The sequence below is a fragment of the Nesoenas mayeri genome, assembly GCF_963082525.1.
Source record: "Nesoenas mayeri genome assembly, chromosome: 4".
Classification (NCBI taxonomy): domain Eukaryota; kingdom Metazoa; phylum Chordata; class Aves; order Columbiformes; family Columbidae; genus Nesoenas; species Nesoenas mayeri.
Window position 1 is genome coordinate 61,004,096 of NC_137540.1, and position 16,007 is coordinate 61,020,102.

The following is a 16,007-nucleotide window of genomic DNA, read 5'->3' on the forward strand; positions in this document are numbered from 1 at the left end:
AACACTGAAGAAGAGAAAAAGAACAAATATTAGTGTAGAGGAAAGAGTGGGATGGAGTCACGGGTTATAATCTGTATCATATCCGATTTGCAGGTGTGTGTAACATCATTTGAATAATTTAAAGTCAAATTCTAAGGAATCCAATTTCTTCCTTTCATAGTTGGAATTCTGTTTCTCTAAGGCTGGAAAAGTACAAGTATACAAAAAATGGAAAACCGACCATCTTCTTACCATCTTCTTTCACATGCTCCCAAAAAGAAAAGGCGAGAGACATAAAGGTTTTGCAGGAGGCCTGGCACTGCAAAAAAAGCAGACTTGGAAGTCAGATACAGCAGCCAAAAATGCTAACTTGCCTTACTAATTATGCATGCTCCAGCTAGGCAGAGGGCAGTTTTTCAGAATTTCACAGCTATGCTATTTGGAATGGCAAATTTAAGAAGGGCAAATACAAATTTTTGCTGCAAGTTTAGAAAACTTAGCAAATAGAAAAGAGAATGGATTCTTCCTTCCTTCCCCACCAAAACAAACAAACAAACAAAACAAAACCAACAAACCAATAACAATGACAAAACAAAAAAAAAACCCACACAAACCCACCAGGTTATTCTTATAAACAGGTATTTTTTGTTACTTTTGCATCAGCCATTGTAGACATGTCTACTATATTTACTAATTAAGCTAAGCAAGGGGAGAAAATAAATAAAATCTGAAGTGTGGTGTGCAGAATTCTTGTTTCCCTTGGTTCTAATCTAATGCTTTGTATAAATGGACTCTGCAGTGTTACATCTGCGGGATGACAATATGCACAGCCTTAGGCCTCCCCCCTGGTTTGTGCTGTAATTATTGTGCAAGTTGAACTATGGTTTATATGTATGAGATGGAGCAACTTGAAAATAAATTATTTAAGACAAGTACTTGATGGGCAAGAGATAGTATATACAAAAGAGATGCCATTCTTCACTGAAAAAGGGTCTCATTGCATGAAACAAGCATCTTGCTATTTTTCATAGAGCAATACAAGTTTAAAAAAATGTACTCAAATTTACATAATTCCTCTCCATTGTGAATGCAGCCATTAATCCTATCCTGCTGACTTACTTTTCTGAAAGGTGGCTCAGCTGAAGCAAATATTAGACCAACAAGCAAATAATTTCAAGGAATCACTGCAGAAACACAATCTACAGTCCAACAAAGAAAAAGAGAAGCTTTTGCAGGATCTTCAAAACACCATTAAAGAAAACCAGAATGTTAAACTGCAGCTGGAGGTATCACATCAAAAAGTCTTAAAGATGTTGGAGAAAAGCAAAAATCAGGAACTCAAGGTCAGTTTATGACATACTAGTTTAAAAAAAAAAAAATCATATTTGTGGGATAAACCATATTAGCCAGAGCCAATTATCAAAACTCAGTTGTCTCCAGTTATCTTAATAGTGTGTCGCCATTGGTGCGCATAATGAATTATTTTGTGATTTTTGAAACACCTTCATCTTCATTTTTGTTTGTTTGTTTATTTTAACATGCAAACTTAGACCACAGTGTGAATGAAATAGTATCATAAAATAATATAACCTATTCTCTACAGTTAGAGTGCAATGAATACAAGCTCCTCTTTCTGTGTTCTTTCTTCAGAAATGCAAGGGAATTCCTAAGTATATTATTAACAGGAGTCAGTTTTATTCCTTTTCATCCATTGTTAATTTATACATAAATAGTTTAAAAGTAGTACGATAGGCATGTATACTGATGTGTATTGCCTTAGATACCTTCAAGAAATCAATCCTGTAAGCAGATAACTAAAGCTTTTAAAGGTTCAAGTAGATTTATTTCAGTGACAAAATGCTGATGGAATATATTGAGGTTTTAAAGAATGTTGCTGTTTGAGAAAAAAAATCAAATTGAAAAATCTACGTGTGATTGTCACCTGGAGTTCACATGTCCCTGTTGATATCGCACACCTTAGGGAAAACCTCCTTATGAAACATATGTAGTAAAACCATCCTAGGTAGAATTTAGTATCATGTTTATACATTCAGAATAAAATTCCAGCTTTAACAAAAACAAGCTGAAGGCAGTAAGCTGGTAAAAATGAGGAGTTTGCTCTCAGAGCCACTGCAGAGCAACTGCTCCATCATTTACAGTGTATCAGCAGCATTTCTAACAACAGTGCAAGTTTTAGCTAAGAAAGATAAAAGGAAAGATGGAAGCCTTTCTTTGAGACACTGCGATAAGTAATGACATATAGGTCAAATCTAAGGACTTTGTATGTTGAATAATAAAACATCTTTCTAATGCCAAATAGTGCAAAGATGTCAATGTTATTATTTCATCATGTATGACAAATCTAACAGATGATATCTTGATAATTTCTCTTGTTCCTATTAAGTTGTTTTTTTTTTTTAAATAAATAAAATAAAGCTCATTTTTATTCTTGTGTTGATGGAGTGTTACGTAAAGTGGTGATGAAAATAAAAGTTGTGCAATAAAAGACCAGATTCATCCTGGCATTACAAGTAAAACAGCAAGGTGATAAATGGGCTCCAGCTGCTTTGTTTTTGGGGGGGTCTTTTGCTACAGGAAGCAGAAGAACGTTTGAAAAAAGAATTTAATGAGACTTTCAAGATCCAACATCAGTCTCATAGGCTGGAAATACAAACCTTGGAAGAGAAAGCAAAGAAAGAATTACATGATGAACTGAAGCAGATACAGAAGCAGCAGACCTTGTTGCTAGGTATGTCTCATGTCATGCACAGCTCCTACTGCTTGATTATATGCTGAGAAGCACTGACTTTCCTCCCATTCATTTTCTTTCCTGTCTTCTGGGAACTTAGGGCTTTGTGAATCTTCTTTTCCGTACCCTGCAAGTTCAGCTATGTAGACTTAATATTCTTTGTTAACCTAGTTCTCAACTGTCAGCAGCAGAATATTGCTGGGAGGGTAGTCTGGTATACAATGTTCGAGTATGCATTATCAGGTATATTAAATTGGAATATGGTAGTTAGTGTATATGACTTTCCTTTTTTTCCCCTGTAATATGAAGAATTATTATATGTGGCTCAAGTCTACTCTGTTGAGTTCAGCAGTGGAGACCGATTGCTCCATACATATTATAAAGTCAGTTTAGGAAGTTTCCTAAACTGTTCAGAACTAAAAAGAACGCTGCCTTAGGAGGACCTGTAATATCCCCGGGTTTGAACTCAGGTTATTAAAGCTCATTTATAAAAGGCTTTTTTAATTAAAGAATACTTTGAAAGTACTTTTAAGTACAAACTGGATTATCTCCTTAGGTTTGGTTTTTTTTCAGTAATTGAAATTTAGTAGAAAGGTTTGTTGCTCTCTAAAGTTTATATGTTCAATAGATAGATTCTGTTGTTCTTCTACAAGAAGAATTGTAGGGAGACAATAGACAGAAAAATTTCCTTTTCCTTGTGTTTGATGCATGCTGAAACTTGTACCCAATATACTCAAAAGTTGCAGTGTATGACAGTTCTGCTTATGTAAGTGTTGTACTTCTCTAACACAACGAGAGCTCTCCTCAATCTGCCTTATGGCCCTCTATAAAACACCAGTGGACTTAACAGGGAGGCTCAGGGGTGGTCCAGTGAAGTCCCAGGTTAGAAGCTGTAGTGATTTGGCCTGCAAAACAACTGGCACAGAATTACCTCTCTAATTCCATTGTTGAATCATTGCTATTATCAATCCATATCTTCTTACTGTTGTTCAACTGAGTTACTTCTCTAGTAATAGGAGGCCATTACACTTAACGGCTAAGGAACTGAGGAACAAAGCAAAATGTAATGTATTAGTGTTGTCATCTACATTGTCTGTATCTGCCTTCCCTGCCCAGTGGGCCTCTGACTGCCTTAGTGATTGTCTGATTGTTACTAGGATCTCTAAGGATGGAACTCTCTGAGCAACAGACATCATGTACTAATCTCAAGAAACAAATAGAAGAACTCCAAACAGAGCTAAGGAGTGTGAGGACACTGAAGAAGCAACAGGCAAGAATCCAGTTCCTACTTCATTGCCATATTGTATTTTGCAAGAGCAGTAGTATCATATTTCTCTCTTCAGAGATAATGAAAGTGTACAGAGTCTCTTACAGAAACGGAACAGGTTTTCTTCCCTTATGTGCCACTTCTAAATGTTAGCACTGTTTAGCATCTTTTCCCTGGGGACAGGCTTTTCTTTTCCTTTACAGATCAGAAGCTACTACACAAGTAAATGAATGAATGTTGCAAAAAAATAAATTTTATGGAGACTATAAAATATGTTCAGGAACTTTTGATCACAGATTTTGTCTTGCACATAGAATTACATAAATAATAAAGAAAATCTGTTCACAGAAATTCAGTGGATGTATTTCCAGTGAGTTCTTCACGTTAAATAATAAGAGGCTGTGAATAACTAAATTTGGCCTTTTTCTTAGGAAGGAAGTAGCCAGAGCCAGATCAGATCTCTTCATGATGAGCTGGAAAAATGTCAGAGTGAAATTTCTGAACTCAAGAAAGAGAATTTACTTTTGAAGGACACAATGGAGCTGCTCAGTGCTGAGTTGGAGTCGCAGAAGCAAGAAGCTGCACAGCTTCAGGACAGGGAGAAACAGCACAGAAGGTTTGCCTTAAATTCTCGCTTCACAGTGCAATCTAGAGATTCAGTAATAAAGCCAGCAGGTGAGGTGTTCTTAATGTGATGAGCGTCAGAATCTCTCTTTTCTAAAGAGGTTAGGTGTTTTGTATATGCAGTCGTTCATTTCACATTTCTCTCCAGCCATAATAAAAGGATTTGAACTAATTGTTCATTATATGTCACAGACAAATATGTCCACTGTAGCCCCACAGGGGTAACCGAGAAAATCTGTGTCATGCGGATTGAAAGGCAGTGAAAGACATAAACAAATCCCAAACTCAAGAGGTACGAAAAAAATGTAGAAGTCCTTGAGATTTTTTTTTTTAATACATACTCTCTGTAGCCGAAACCAATGGGTTGTGAACTCTAAAGACGATACCTAAGAATGTCACATGTACTCTGTAAGACTTTGCTTTGGCTGTAGCAGCCAGTTTTGCACTGGGGACACTGACAGGGCCTCTGGGCTGATGGAAGTCTGGAGCTGAAATGCTGCCAGGGCACAGGAAGGACAAGCTGACCTGTAGTCTTGGCTGCCTTTGTAGAAGGTAGACTGCATCCTCTTAGTGTAGACACAGGCTTGGAGCATGTGCTGCACTGCAGTAATAGCATCTTCCCATTTGCATGCGGAGAAAGTGCAGGACTTACCTTTTACATGGGAGACAGGACTGGGGTTCACTGTCCAGTGCATTTGTATGTTGAATCCTTTCAAGTTTCTGGGTGATCGTACTTAACACATCCTCTTTGCGGAGCAATTGAGGGATCTGGTGCATGGGTACCTTTCAGTTAATTTCAGCAGTAATGTAGAATGTATGCCCTAATTACTCATGCTGTATATATAAAAGGATTTCTGAAGAGTGTACCCTGAAAGGAATCTTTAAAATTATGTCCTATACAGTCTAGAGAAAAGCACCCAAGGGATACAGGGTCTCTTGGCAGACTGTCAGAGTGGCCAGAGTAATTCTGTTTCTGTCTACCAGTCAGAAGATATTTAAAGAATGAGAAAGAAACTTTTTTTTTTTCCTTTGCACCCTTTGGAGAGTTATTTGAAAGTGACTTTCATGCGTTTGAAGCAAGATCAACAGAAAGAATTGCAAACCAGAGAGTTTCATCAGTGCCCTCCAGCTACCTTGAAGGAATTTAGAGCTTCTGTTCATGAAGAGAATTATTCACATGTCAGTGACGAAGTCTAAAAGGCCTCAGATGCTAAAGCTGCTGGGCTGGAGGATAATCTTTACGGGGGATAAATGGTGTAGCTCTACTACAGTAAGCATTTGAGAAGGAAGCATTAATGGAAATTATATAAGGAGAAATCCTTCAAATAACAAGAGGTAGAACCAAAGAGCTGAAATGGTCCTTAGGCACCTGGTAAAGGCTGCTCTGAAATTAACCCATGGAAGGTCTAGAACATTAACTCGCAGCTCTTGTTTTGCTTTGCAGGACCAATAATTTGTGCATCTAAGTAACAGCTTTATTACTTTAACAACAGTGACCTTGTCTTATGCTAGGTAGTTGTTTCTGATTTGAAAGCTGATAGTGGCTTATTACTTGCATGTGCCAATTTCTTTTAACCAATTATTTAAAATTACTATTCCTGCTGTTGCCAAGTAGGTGAAACCAGTAATCTGCCTGAAGTCCATCATTCCCATTTCCATTCTCTTGAATTGTGTGAATTCCACCTCCAGGAACTGAAACCTTTTGCAAGGATTAGGATGAGAGCAGACAAAGGTTTTTTTATGGGAAGAGAGGACAAGTCCCAAAATGTTTATTCTGAAGGAAAGCTTTTATTCTACCCTTGAAGATCCATTTCAGGGATTCTGCTTCCATTTTTACTCTTATTCTTCTGCTTCTTATTTTGTGCCAAGTGCCAAATCAATCATTCTCATAGTTGTGCTCTAATTTCAAGAGCAGAAACCTTTCATGGTCCTTTTGGCCTTTCCTGAAGCAGCTCAGAGAAAAAAAAAAAAAAAGTGAAAGGGGCTTAGAAATACAGTAAAAAGGAAAAAAAAAAAAGTAAACTGATTATCTTTTGTGCAAATTACAACTGTTAATCTGCTGAGTGTGATGTCTCTGTTTTAATCAGTAAAGAAGAGAACATGGGCTATGCATTGAGTTAATGAAAAAGTTACTTCAAGTTTTAACAAAATGTTAGCAAACAAAAGACAACAAGCCAACAATAATTCTTCAACAGGTATCTATTGATTTTGGGATCGGTATCAGAAGAGCGGTGTTGTGGCTAGGCTTGAAAAAATGTGAGGCACTTTTTAGTTTTCAGTTGCTGGTGTTAATCAAGTAGCTTAATCTTTCAAAATATGTTGTATGTTAGAGATAACTGTTGTAGCTAAAGGCATAGTTACCTTTCTTACCTTAACTATTTTTAAAAAAATTAGTTTTAAGATGGTGGTAGGCAGTATGAAATGTTTCTGGTGCCATGATGTGATGAAATAAAGCATCAGAACCTCACATTAAAATTCAATACATTTCAAAATAATTTTGCTTCATATAAGTGAGTTCCTATGGTACTCTGTTGTCATATTTGACCATTAAGATTGATGTAAAAACTAACCACAACGAGAATATCAGTAGCATCATTATATAGAATAGACCCTCTGTTTCCTGAAGGCTGAAGGTCAAGCACTTCTCCAAATAATTTTCCTCTTTCTCAGTGTTAGTGTGGTTCTGCTTCAGACTGTAACTGAAGTGTCAAAGTCGCATCAGTAAGCAGAAGCCCAGAGCTGCACCTGGTTAACTGCCTTTGGAGTCAATAAAAGACCTCAAAACTGCATATTTTGATCAATGATAGTAAACTAGTATTGAAATGTGAGAATTCAGACATATTTTAATACCAGTGGAAGGTTACTGGTAGAAGAGCACAATATCAAGCATAAAAAAGAACTGGATATACTGAAACAAGATCAACGGAAGGAAATGGAAAACATATTATCTGATTTCAGCAGCACTTGGTCACATCTCCAAGCAAAGATTTTCACCTTAGAAACTGAGTAAGTCATTTAAATAAACTCCAGGTCATACTGGCAATGAGTTCTGTTTGAAACTATTATTCTTACTATGCCTAATTTTTTTATTACTCATAGGTAGAATATTATAAGCACAGAAATTGAAGCATATAGGTATTTCCTTCGCAAACACAGACACATTGTAATGATCTCTGAACATTGTTTAATGTAAAGCTCTATACACAGAAGTTTTACAGTTCTAAACTAAAACCTTCACTTAGCATCTTGCAGTTTTATGAAGTGTAAAATCATATTTTTCATAGATTGTACCAGAGACCTAGATCCACGATCTTGTACTTAATTTTGGTCAGCAGAGCAGCGTTTTTGAGGTTTGGTCGTGTTCCTTCTCACTCTTTTGCAAATTCCTGAGGACAAGCCTCACTAACTCATGTGAATAAATGTACTTCACAGCCCCCTGTAGCATTAAGAAGTTCTGCGGTGCTTCAGACTGTACAGGAGAGGGCCCCCAGGAATAATCCTTGTGATTATATATATCCCCTGTCCATTTATCTTATCCCAACTGTGCAGCATAGGTCCAGAAGAGACACCTATGTGCATGCAAGCAGGGCTCAAACCATGCAGATGTTAAGATGCCTCTCTTTTAATGAAAGTTACAGGAATTTAGTATTTCTGAGGCCTCTGTCAAATATGGTTGGAATTAGCCTGTGGATTCTAAGGCTATTGGGTCAGAAAAGAGAACAAATAGATGAATACAGGCATGCATAGGTACTGTGACACAGAGGTTTTTTTTCCTTTAGGAAACTAGACTAGCAATGTGGTTTGCAAGCTTGCTGGTATTTTACACCAGGGACTGGATTTTACACTGGACAGGTGTTGTGCGTTAACCCTGGTGGCAATTTATTTTGGAACTCCGAAGCATTCTATACTTACATATAATCCATGTGCAGATACCCATTTTTAAAAAATGCTCCTTTATCAGAAAGGCCTGAGTATGTCCCTGCATTTTAGGCTTGGAATTTAGGGCAGAGCACAGCCCAGGTATCTCTTGGACCCGCCCTGAGGAAGTTTTTTTCGGTCTGGTTTTTTTTTGGTACAGACTTAAAGAATCAGAAGAAAAGTCAAGAAAGTGGGAGTCCAGATCAGAAGATACACACCTTATAAGCTCTTTGCAAGACAAATTAAGTGAGAGAGAAGAGATTATCAAGCAGCTGGCAGTAAGATTTCCTTTTATGTGTACATATATATATATTGGGATCTATTGGAAGGCTCTATTCAGTGTTTCACACATTGTTTTAGTCTGGTACTTTCTGTTCTGGAATACTTTGACCAACTACAAACAAATAGGTGTTCATACACGTAACTTTATTTCCCCTCAGGAAGGAAGAAAATTTCAGCATTCACTTGTAGCCAACACTGAATCTTACAGGAATCGATCATTTTCTTTCAACCCTGGTACAAGATGCCTGACTCCTTCCATGAAGGTAAAATGGGCAATGCAATTAAAATTGCAAATTATGACGGTTTATTCCTATTTGAATCATACAGATGATCAGGACAATAAAGGTCCTGTTAATTTTTATGATGACGTTATTCAGTAGAATTCTTTCCAGTAGGCCAACCTACAGTCAGGTGCTAAGTATAACATAAATTCAGTAGACGCGCATAGATATTCGTGCTTAAGCAAATACAAAACACTAAACTCCGAAGACCTCAGTCTTCCACTGGGGTAAGCACAACTATTGCTGGCAGATTTGGGAGGTGCTGTTTGGGATATTGCATGCGTCAAGGAAAATGAATTGTGTTTGAGCTGCTCAAGATTTGCCCTTTGTCATTCCAGCCCCTCTGTAGGATGCTGCCTATAAATAGTCACAGAAAGAAAGGAGGTCAGCTTGGTGCAAAGCACCTACCTGAGCTCTGCAAAGCTAACAGATCTGATGTATCTAAAACCTGAATGTCAAATACCTGAGTTGTTTTAATCGGGCTATCTAATCCATGAATCCTCACAGCATACCCTCAGAATTTACTTTAAATGCCTATAGGAAAAGATGGCAATCTTCATCTTTGGGTGCTCCTCATAAGATACCTAGGAATGAGGTGTTGTTGAGGTTTTATAGTATCAAGTGCAAAATGTGCGTGTAATGAAGTTTTCTGTTACAATAAAAAGCAGAAGAAGAAGACGGTTGAGGCGCCCAGTCGTGTTGTCAGTGTCCCGAATTTAGCTTCCTACGCGAAGAGCTTTTTGAGCTGTGACTTGCGATCAAGAAGAAGTGCTCCTCAAATAACAAAATCTACCAGCTTAGACCGGAGTCCTGGCTGCCTCACGGTGGGCTCTCCATCAGCACAGTCCTCACACACCAATGCTGCCACAAGGTATTTGTCCATTTTGCAGTGACTTGTAAGATGATAAATGGATTGTTCAGAATCTCGCAGGCATTTAAACACCTTAGGCATTTGGAAATAATCAATGACATAAGGTTCCTGTTGTACAGTGAACTCCATGTGTTCAGTTCTCTGCAGATAGGCCCAGAACTTTACTGCTGAAGTAGGCTGTGAGCCCAGCTGAGCTTGTGATTGCAACATCTCCTGGTATAAAAAAATTAGAGGAGTTGCAAGTATTTAACTAAGAATGTAGTTGATAGTGAATATGGCTGTTTAAAACTTCAGGCATGTGTTTTCCTTCTTACTTTGTTTCCTCACTTTGCACCTGGTAGATGTAGATAGCATATTTTGGTTTAGGACATATTTGAATGTATCTAGGCTAACAATTTGGAAAAGGGTTGAGAGACTTAAAAAATTATTTATTAGTAAATACTTAACTAAAAACTTCTTAGTTTGATGTTTTTTTCTCTGAAAAGCTTGATTTTTTTTCAAATTTATGAGTTATTTAAACAATATTTAGTTTTATAAATGACTGAACTATCTCTTCAACAAATAGTTTAAAATTTATGTAGTTAACATTATACAGTTATAATGATAAATATTTAAAAAAACCCACACCCAATCCTACCACTATTCTTCAGGACAAAAGCCAGCCTTCTTACCTATCTCCTGCTGGAGATTAGTTATCTTGGAAATTGTGTGCTAGAGTTCTTTCCTCGAAGGCAGATGGTGCTGACTGCTGCCAAAGACAGTAACGTGGGACATGGGCTTGCGTCCAGTTTGGCAGTTTCCTACATCTCAAAGACAAAAGCATTCTGTGTCATGCCAGATGATTGCCAGGGCAAAGCAGATTTCTCTTTTTAAAGGGAAACGTACAGGCAGACTGAGGGCAGCTTGGCTGCTACTTACTCTTTTAAATCAATCAATTCTAAGTGAAGTCATATTTGCTATTATAAACTAACCAAAATTAATATAAATATTACAAAAGCATCCCAAGTGCTGAAAAATTAGGGACTATGTAATAGGATTGATTGTAAAAGCCAGTTACTACTCAGCTAAATCTTTCATTTCCAAATAAAACTTTTACTCAGCATTTTTAATGCATAAATTGTATTTCATATTTTTAAGAGTGAATTGCAGCTGCCATTTGCTGCTTTTCAAGACTTCATATTCTCGAAGCATCCTTTTTTTTAATTTATTTTTTGAGATGTCGAGTGAAGAACTATGTTCAAACATTTCTCTACAGCTGTTCAGTTCTCCTGCATGCTTCCCTTCGTGTTACTACCAGTGCCGTAAGCCCAGTTATCTGGCTAGCACAGATCTCACTAGAAACTGTAGCTGGCACTTTCTGGCCTTACTCACTTCATGTAAGCACAGATCCATTCATAGATTCATGTGTTTTTCCAGGAAAAAAGTATTAAATATCGATAAAATTGCAAGTAATGATGCTGATGCTTATTTGTTTGCACAGGACACATGGCAATGACCCACCACAAACTAAAGATGACCAAAACCAAGACCCTCAGCATCAAGAATGGTTTACTAAATATTTTTCGTTTTAAAGCAAACTATTTCCATACTTCTCACAATTACTAGAAAAGCTGATCCTGTTTTCTTTTAAGGAAAGATAATCCAATATATGATTTAAACAAAAAAAAAGAAACTTCCATGTAAATAATGAGGAACAATGGTACTCTCTTACATCTAATTACTATGGCATTATAGGCATGGATTTGAGGAAAAAAATGCATTATTTTTAACAACCCATATAAAAAAATTAAGAAAAAGCAAAATTCTGGATACTGTTATGCGAAGAGACTTTTTCATCAAGAGACTGTACCACTCCACAATTACATTAAATATGCAATTTGGTCTCAGATACATCCTGTCAAGCTGGCTCCAGCTGAAAAAAGATCTTATTTAGGTGATTTCTGTAGGTTTATACATTTGTTTCATTAGCTGTTTTAATGATTTCTGCATATAGTAATTTAATTTTGAAAATTTTTAATAGTAGCTTTTTGTTAAACTCATTTTAAGCTGTTCAGCATGGGTATGCCTCCAAGAATAGCATGTTTATAGCAGGCTGGTTTAAAAATACTTTCTGGTTTGCTTAATAAACTGTTTTGTATAGTCAGCATTGCAATATAATATTCCTGTTGCACTTCAATATATGTAACAATCAGCCTGATAAATTAGGGTAATATGTAAGAAAGAACATTAAAACTTGCTTGTAATTCATCCTTTTCCATGTTTTGCAAAATTGTGCTATGTTATGCTAAAGAGTGAGTCAGACTGATACACCAAGTTCCAGATTTACAGGAACTCTGTACATGTACATTGTGTTCTTATGGCCCCCAAAATGCAAAGTGAGCGAATGACTACATTTATCAGATTGCGGTAGCTAACTCATTACTGGGAAGAAAAATGCTCAAGAAATTAACCCTCAGGTAATTAATCAATAAATGTGAAAGCAGCCTAGTGTTCAAGATCGTTCTCATCTTCAACTGCTGTACGATTGAATCCCCATTTAATGGCAACCAGCCAGGCCCAGCTACGTAACACATTCTATATGTGCAAAGAGACGTACCTCCAGCCTAACCTTCCCTTCTGTAAAACAGCCAGCAAGAACTGTACTAACAGAGGCAAACACTTACTGCAGAACCCCCACTGCACCTCACCTGTGGCAAAAAGGTGGCAATAGGGGCAGAATGCTTCTACAGGCCAATACTTCCAGTCATTTAGTACATTTTACAAGATGAACTGCTTGGTTTGGAAGGAGACTTTGGCATCAGATTTGGTAGGAAGACAGTTTTTATAAATACAGTCAAGAAGGGTGTACAGTAAGTAACACTGAGCAGTGCCTTGGTATCTGCGAGAAGATCGTAAATATATAGGGCTACATTTTTCAGTAAAAATTTTCATCCACTCTGCCCCAAAAACTTTTAAAGTGCATTAGGAAGTTCAATACACAACTACTTATTCTAATTTTCAGGGTTTCAATATTCTCATTAATTAACTCTGTCCCCAGAATGGTGTCCCTAGAAAGTAACTTTCCTGGCTATGTGGACAAATTAAGCTTATTGCCTAGTAACAGAGACAGGACACCTTTCCTATTGCTACCTCCAAAACCTTTTTTTGGTTACATTTAGATTACTAGATAGTGCACCCCAGTAGAAGCTAATTCTGTAGACTAGACAGTGCTGATAACCCAGCATCCACGAGGAATGGTCTTTATTTTGGAGGCAGGTATTTTGGACCTTCTCTACACTAGCCTGACAGATAGAATACCAGTAACACTAGGCCTGCATTACATACCGCCCCCCCAGCCAGGGTACGTATTTTGCAGTTTCATTTTATCCTATAAGAACCAAATTTGTATCTCCCGAGACCGCTGCATGAGGTGAGCAAAAATCCAGTGGAGATGATCAGTTCACTTTAAAATAAAAAATATCTTTGCAAGTATTTTCCTCATACAGCAAAGATACAGTTAGGGGAAAGCTAGGGCTACTCTTCCTAGAAGGAACAGGATGCATTCTAAGAAACACACTTCTACCAGAAAACATCCTGAATAGCAACTCTGTGTCTTTTCCATTGAAATACAAAACAAATTCATACTTTTTGGGGAAAAAAAAAAAAGAAAGATAATTTATTTCACTTATTTGTCTTAACTATATTTGCAGTACAAATTACATTATACAAAAAGCATACAAAGTAAAAAGAACACTGCTTTGCATTGCTGAAAATATTCAGATATGTAAAATCAAAGATCATGTTTGCTTCATTGGAGCAGGAATAGTGGCAGATGCTTGTTCTAGATAAACTAATGGACCTTGAGGCATTTCTGCAGGCTTTTTGTGCTGTACACTGATATCTTCCAGGACCTGTTGCCAGTGTCGCAGTTTAGCCAAATGCTTCTGAATTAATGCTTCTTTTCTCTGCAATTCATTTCTTAATTCTGAAACATCCTAAGGATGAAAAGATGTGTATTAGTAAACAGACAGTATTCATAAGAATAACCACCTCACATACAGAACATGTAATACTTTTAGCTTGAGTTTTCAAGCTGATCCTATATGGATTCTAATAATGGAAATGTGTCTAATGAAACAGAGGGAAAGCACTGTGCATGCACCAGTTCTGTTCCTCTCAGTCACGCATTTCAGAGATCATTACTCCCAGCAAAATCTGACTAACTGCTTTGTTTCTTCCAATGAAACCATCATCTGTGTTCCAACACTGCACAGAGCAGCAGCATCCAGCCTCTCCAGCTTCATGGTGAGAACTGTTCTGTCAACAGTCACGTTCTACCAACTTAAGATACAGCACCATGTTGAGAAACCCAAAATTAATGCCAATGAGGTGATTAACTGTACTGGTACAGAGCTCATCTCATCTGGCACAATACAGGTAAATTAATTAAACATACCTCTTTAATTACTTGCTCTGGTTTCTGGACTGATAACTGCAGTCTTTTTTGAAGAAAAAAGCATTCAGTTTGTCTCGCAACATCCAGAAACTTCTGGATGCACTGATCAACACCTAAACACAGAACAACAAAACAGCAAGAACAGATTCCAAAAAAAGAAGTTATCAGACTGATACTGGTAGTTTTCTACATGCTCTTAAAAATACTTTTCATGGTACTTTCTAGAAAGAAAATCTTCACATTTACTAAAATGACATATTTATAAAACCAGGATGTGCATTAAGACTCTCTATAAAACATGGCTTTGCAAACTTTCAGAACTTCTTTTAAAGGTGCGGGACAACAAGTCTTTTTTCACAACTTTTATTACATTTTTGGCAATGACAAGGAGTGATAAAATAATCTGTGGAACTTGACTGAATAAAGAAAACATCTCACTGCATGCCCAAGCAACAAGCTTTACTTAAGCTTCTAAAATATGGGCATATTTAGGAGAATGCTTTGCCTTTGTATATTATGCCCTACTGCTGTCCCTTTCCAGCACATGACTATAACCCAATATCCAGAAAGAAGTTTTCAAGAGCACTTCTGCTGTTTCAACACTGAGCTTGAGAGTCAGGCTTTGAGTATTTTTCAGGGAAAAGTACATTTCTGTCCAGGGCCATTTTTTAACTTCCTGTTTATAGCAGTTCAGTATTAATCACACTTCTCCCAGAGGTGCCTGTCACTCAAGTCCGAAAGCATGGCTAGTGAGCAATCTAGGCTTTGCTTTCCAGCCCGTTATTGTTGTTTCACACAGCTTCACAACGCATCGCATTAGCTTTTTAGTTTTTGAACCGTGTATGTCACTGCACATGAATACAACCCCCCCAGACCCCGGAAGCCAGCTGGCACCTGGGCCTTTCCACAAACCCCGACCATTCCCGGGTGGGTTTCTTTCCCCGTGAGCCTCCCACTGCTGTCAACAGCGTCCCACCTGGGAAGGAGCCAACAGCCCCGACTTACACCCAAGTCGCCTTTCCAAAACCGTTAAATAGTTTTTAAACCTCTTGGCAGCAAATGCCAAGACCCCCGGCAAAGTCCAAATGCACCTGCACGACTTCACAACGTTTTACAAGTCAGCCATAGATTTGCAACGCCGGCCGTGCCCCCCAGCACTTCGGGCCTGCAGAATAAAGCCGGGTGTATCCGGGGCCCCTGCGAACCACCCGCAGCACCTCAGCAGCGCCCGAGAGCCGCCGCGGGTCAGCCCAGCCCGGCCCGGGCCTCACCGGTGCGGATCTCCTCCTGGTCCGTGCCGTTCACGTAGTCCTGGCTCACCAGCGAGGCGAAGCAGGCCTGCGGGACAGAGAAGTGCGGAGGTGAGCGGCCCAAGCGGGGGCGGCGCCCTCCCCCACCCCGCCCACGCACCTCGAAGGACGCCTCCAGCTCGTCCACCAGCGTGTTGTTGGGATTGCGCGGCCCCGTCGGAGGCGGGATAAGGCCGGCCGGGCCGGGCCCGCCAGGAGGCCCCGGCGGCGGCGGCCCGGGCGGCTGGCTGCCGAACATTCCGCTCAGCGCCCCCGCCATGGCCGCGCATGCGGCCAGAAGCGGCAGCCGCG

At 38.6% G+C, this 16,007-nt stretch overlaps 2 protein-coding genes across 2 annotated transcripts in view; one reads left to right on the plus strand and one right to left on the minus strand.

Annotated features, from left to right (window-relative positions):
• The window catches only part of FAM184B (family with sequence similarity 184 member B), a gene marked incomplete at its 5' end in the record, with an annotated part of 44,435 nt that extends 32,874 nt beyond the window's left edge, over positions 1–11,561 (plus strand). The window contains 9 exons of the mRNA XM_080343429.1: positions 1,110–1,322; positions 2,575–2,728; positions 3,886–3,998; positions 4,427–4,686; positions 7,479–7,625; positions 8,698–8,815; positions 8,978–9,082; positions 9,769–9,971; positions 11,452–11,561. Of these exons, the coding sequence (XP_080199555.1) occupies positions 1,110–1,322; positions 2,575–2,728; positions 3,886–3,998; positions 4,427–4,686; positions 7,479–7,625; positions 8,698–8,815; positions 8,978–9,082; positions 9,769–9,971; positions 11,452–11,542 (1,404 nt within the window). The 3' untranslated portion in view covers positions 11,543–11,561. The remainder of the gene's footprint in view (positions 1–1,109; positions 1,323–2,574; positions 2,729–3,885; positions 3,999–4,426; positions 4,687–7,478; positions 7,626–8,697; positions 8,816–8,977; positions 9,083–9,768; positions 9,972–11,451) is intronic.
• Positions 11,562–13,595: 2,034 nt separating this feature from the next.
• MED28 (mediator complex subunit 28) lies at positions 13,596–16,004 on the minus strand. The gene is made up of 4 exons (XM_080343430.1): positions 15,817–16,004; positions 15,678–15,744; positions 14,407–14,519; positions 13,596–13,945 (listed from the first exon to the last, which is right to left on the minus strand). Exons 1-4 carry the CDS (start codon positions 15,973–15,975, stop codon positions 13,748–13,750), a joined length of 537 nt encoding a protein of 178 aa, XP_080199556.1. The 5' UTR covers positions 15,976–16,004; the 3' UTR covers positions 13,596–13,747.
• Between the last annotated feature and the right edge of the window lie 3 nt (positions 16,005–16,007).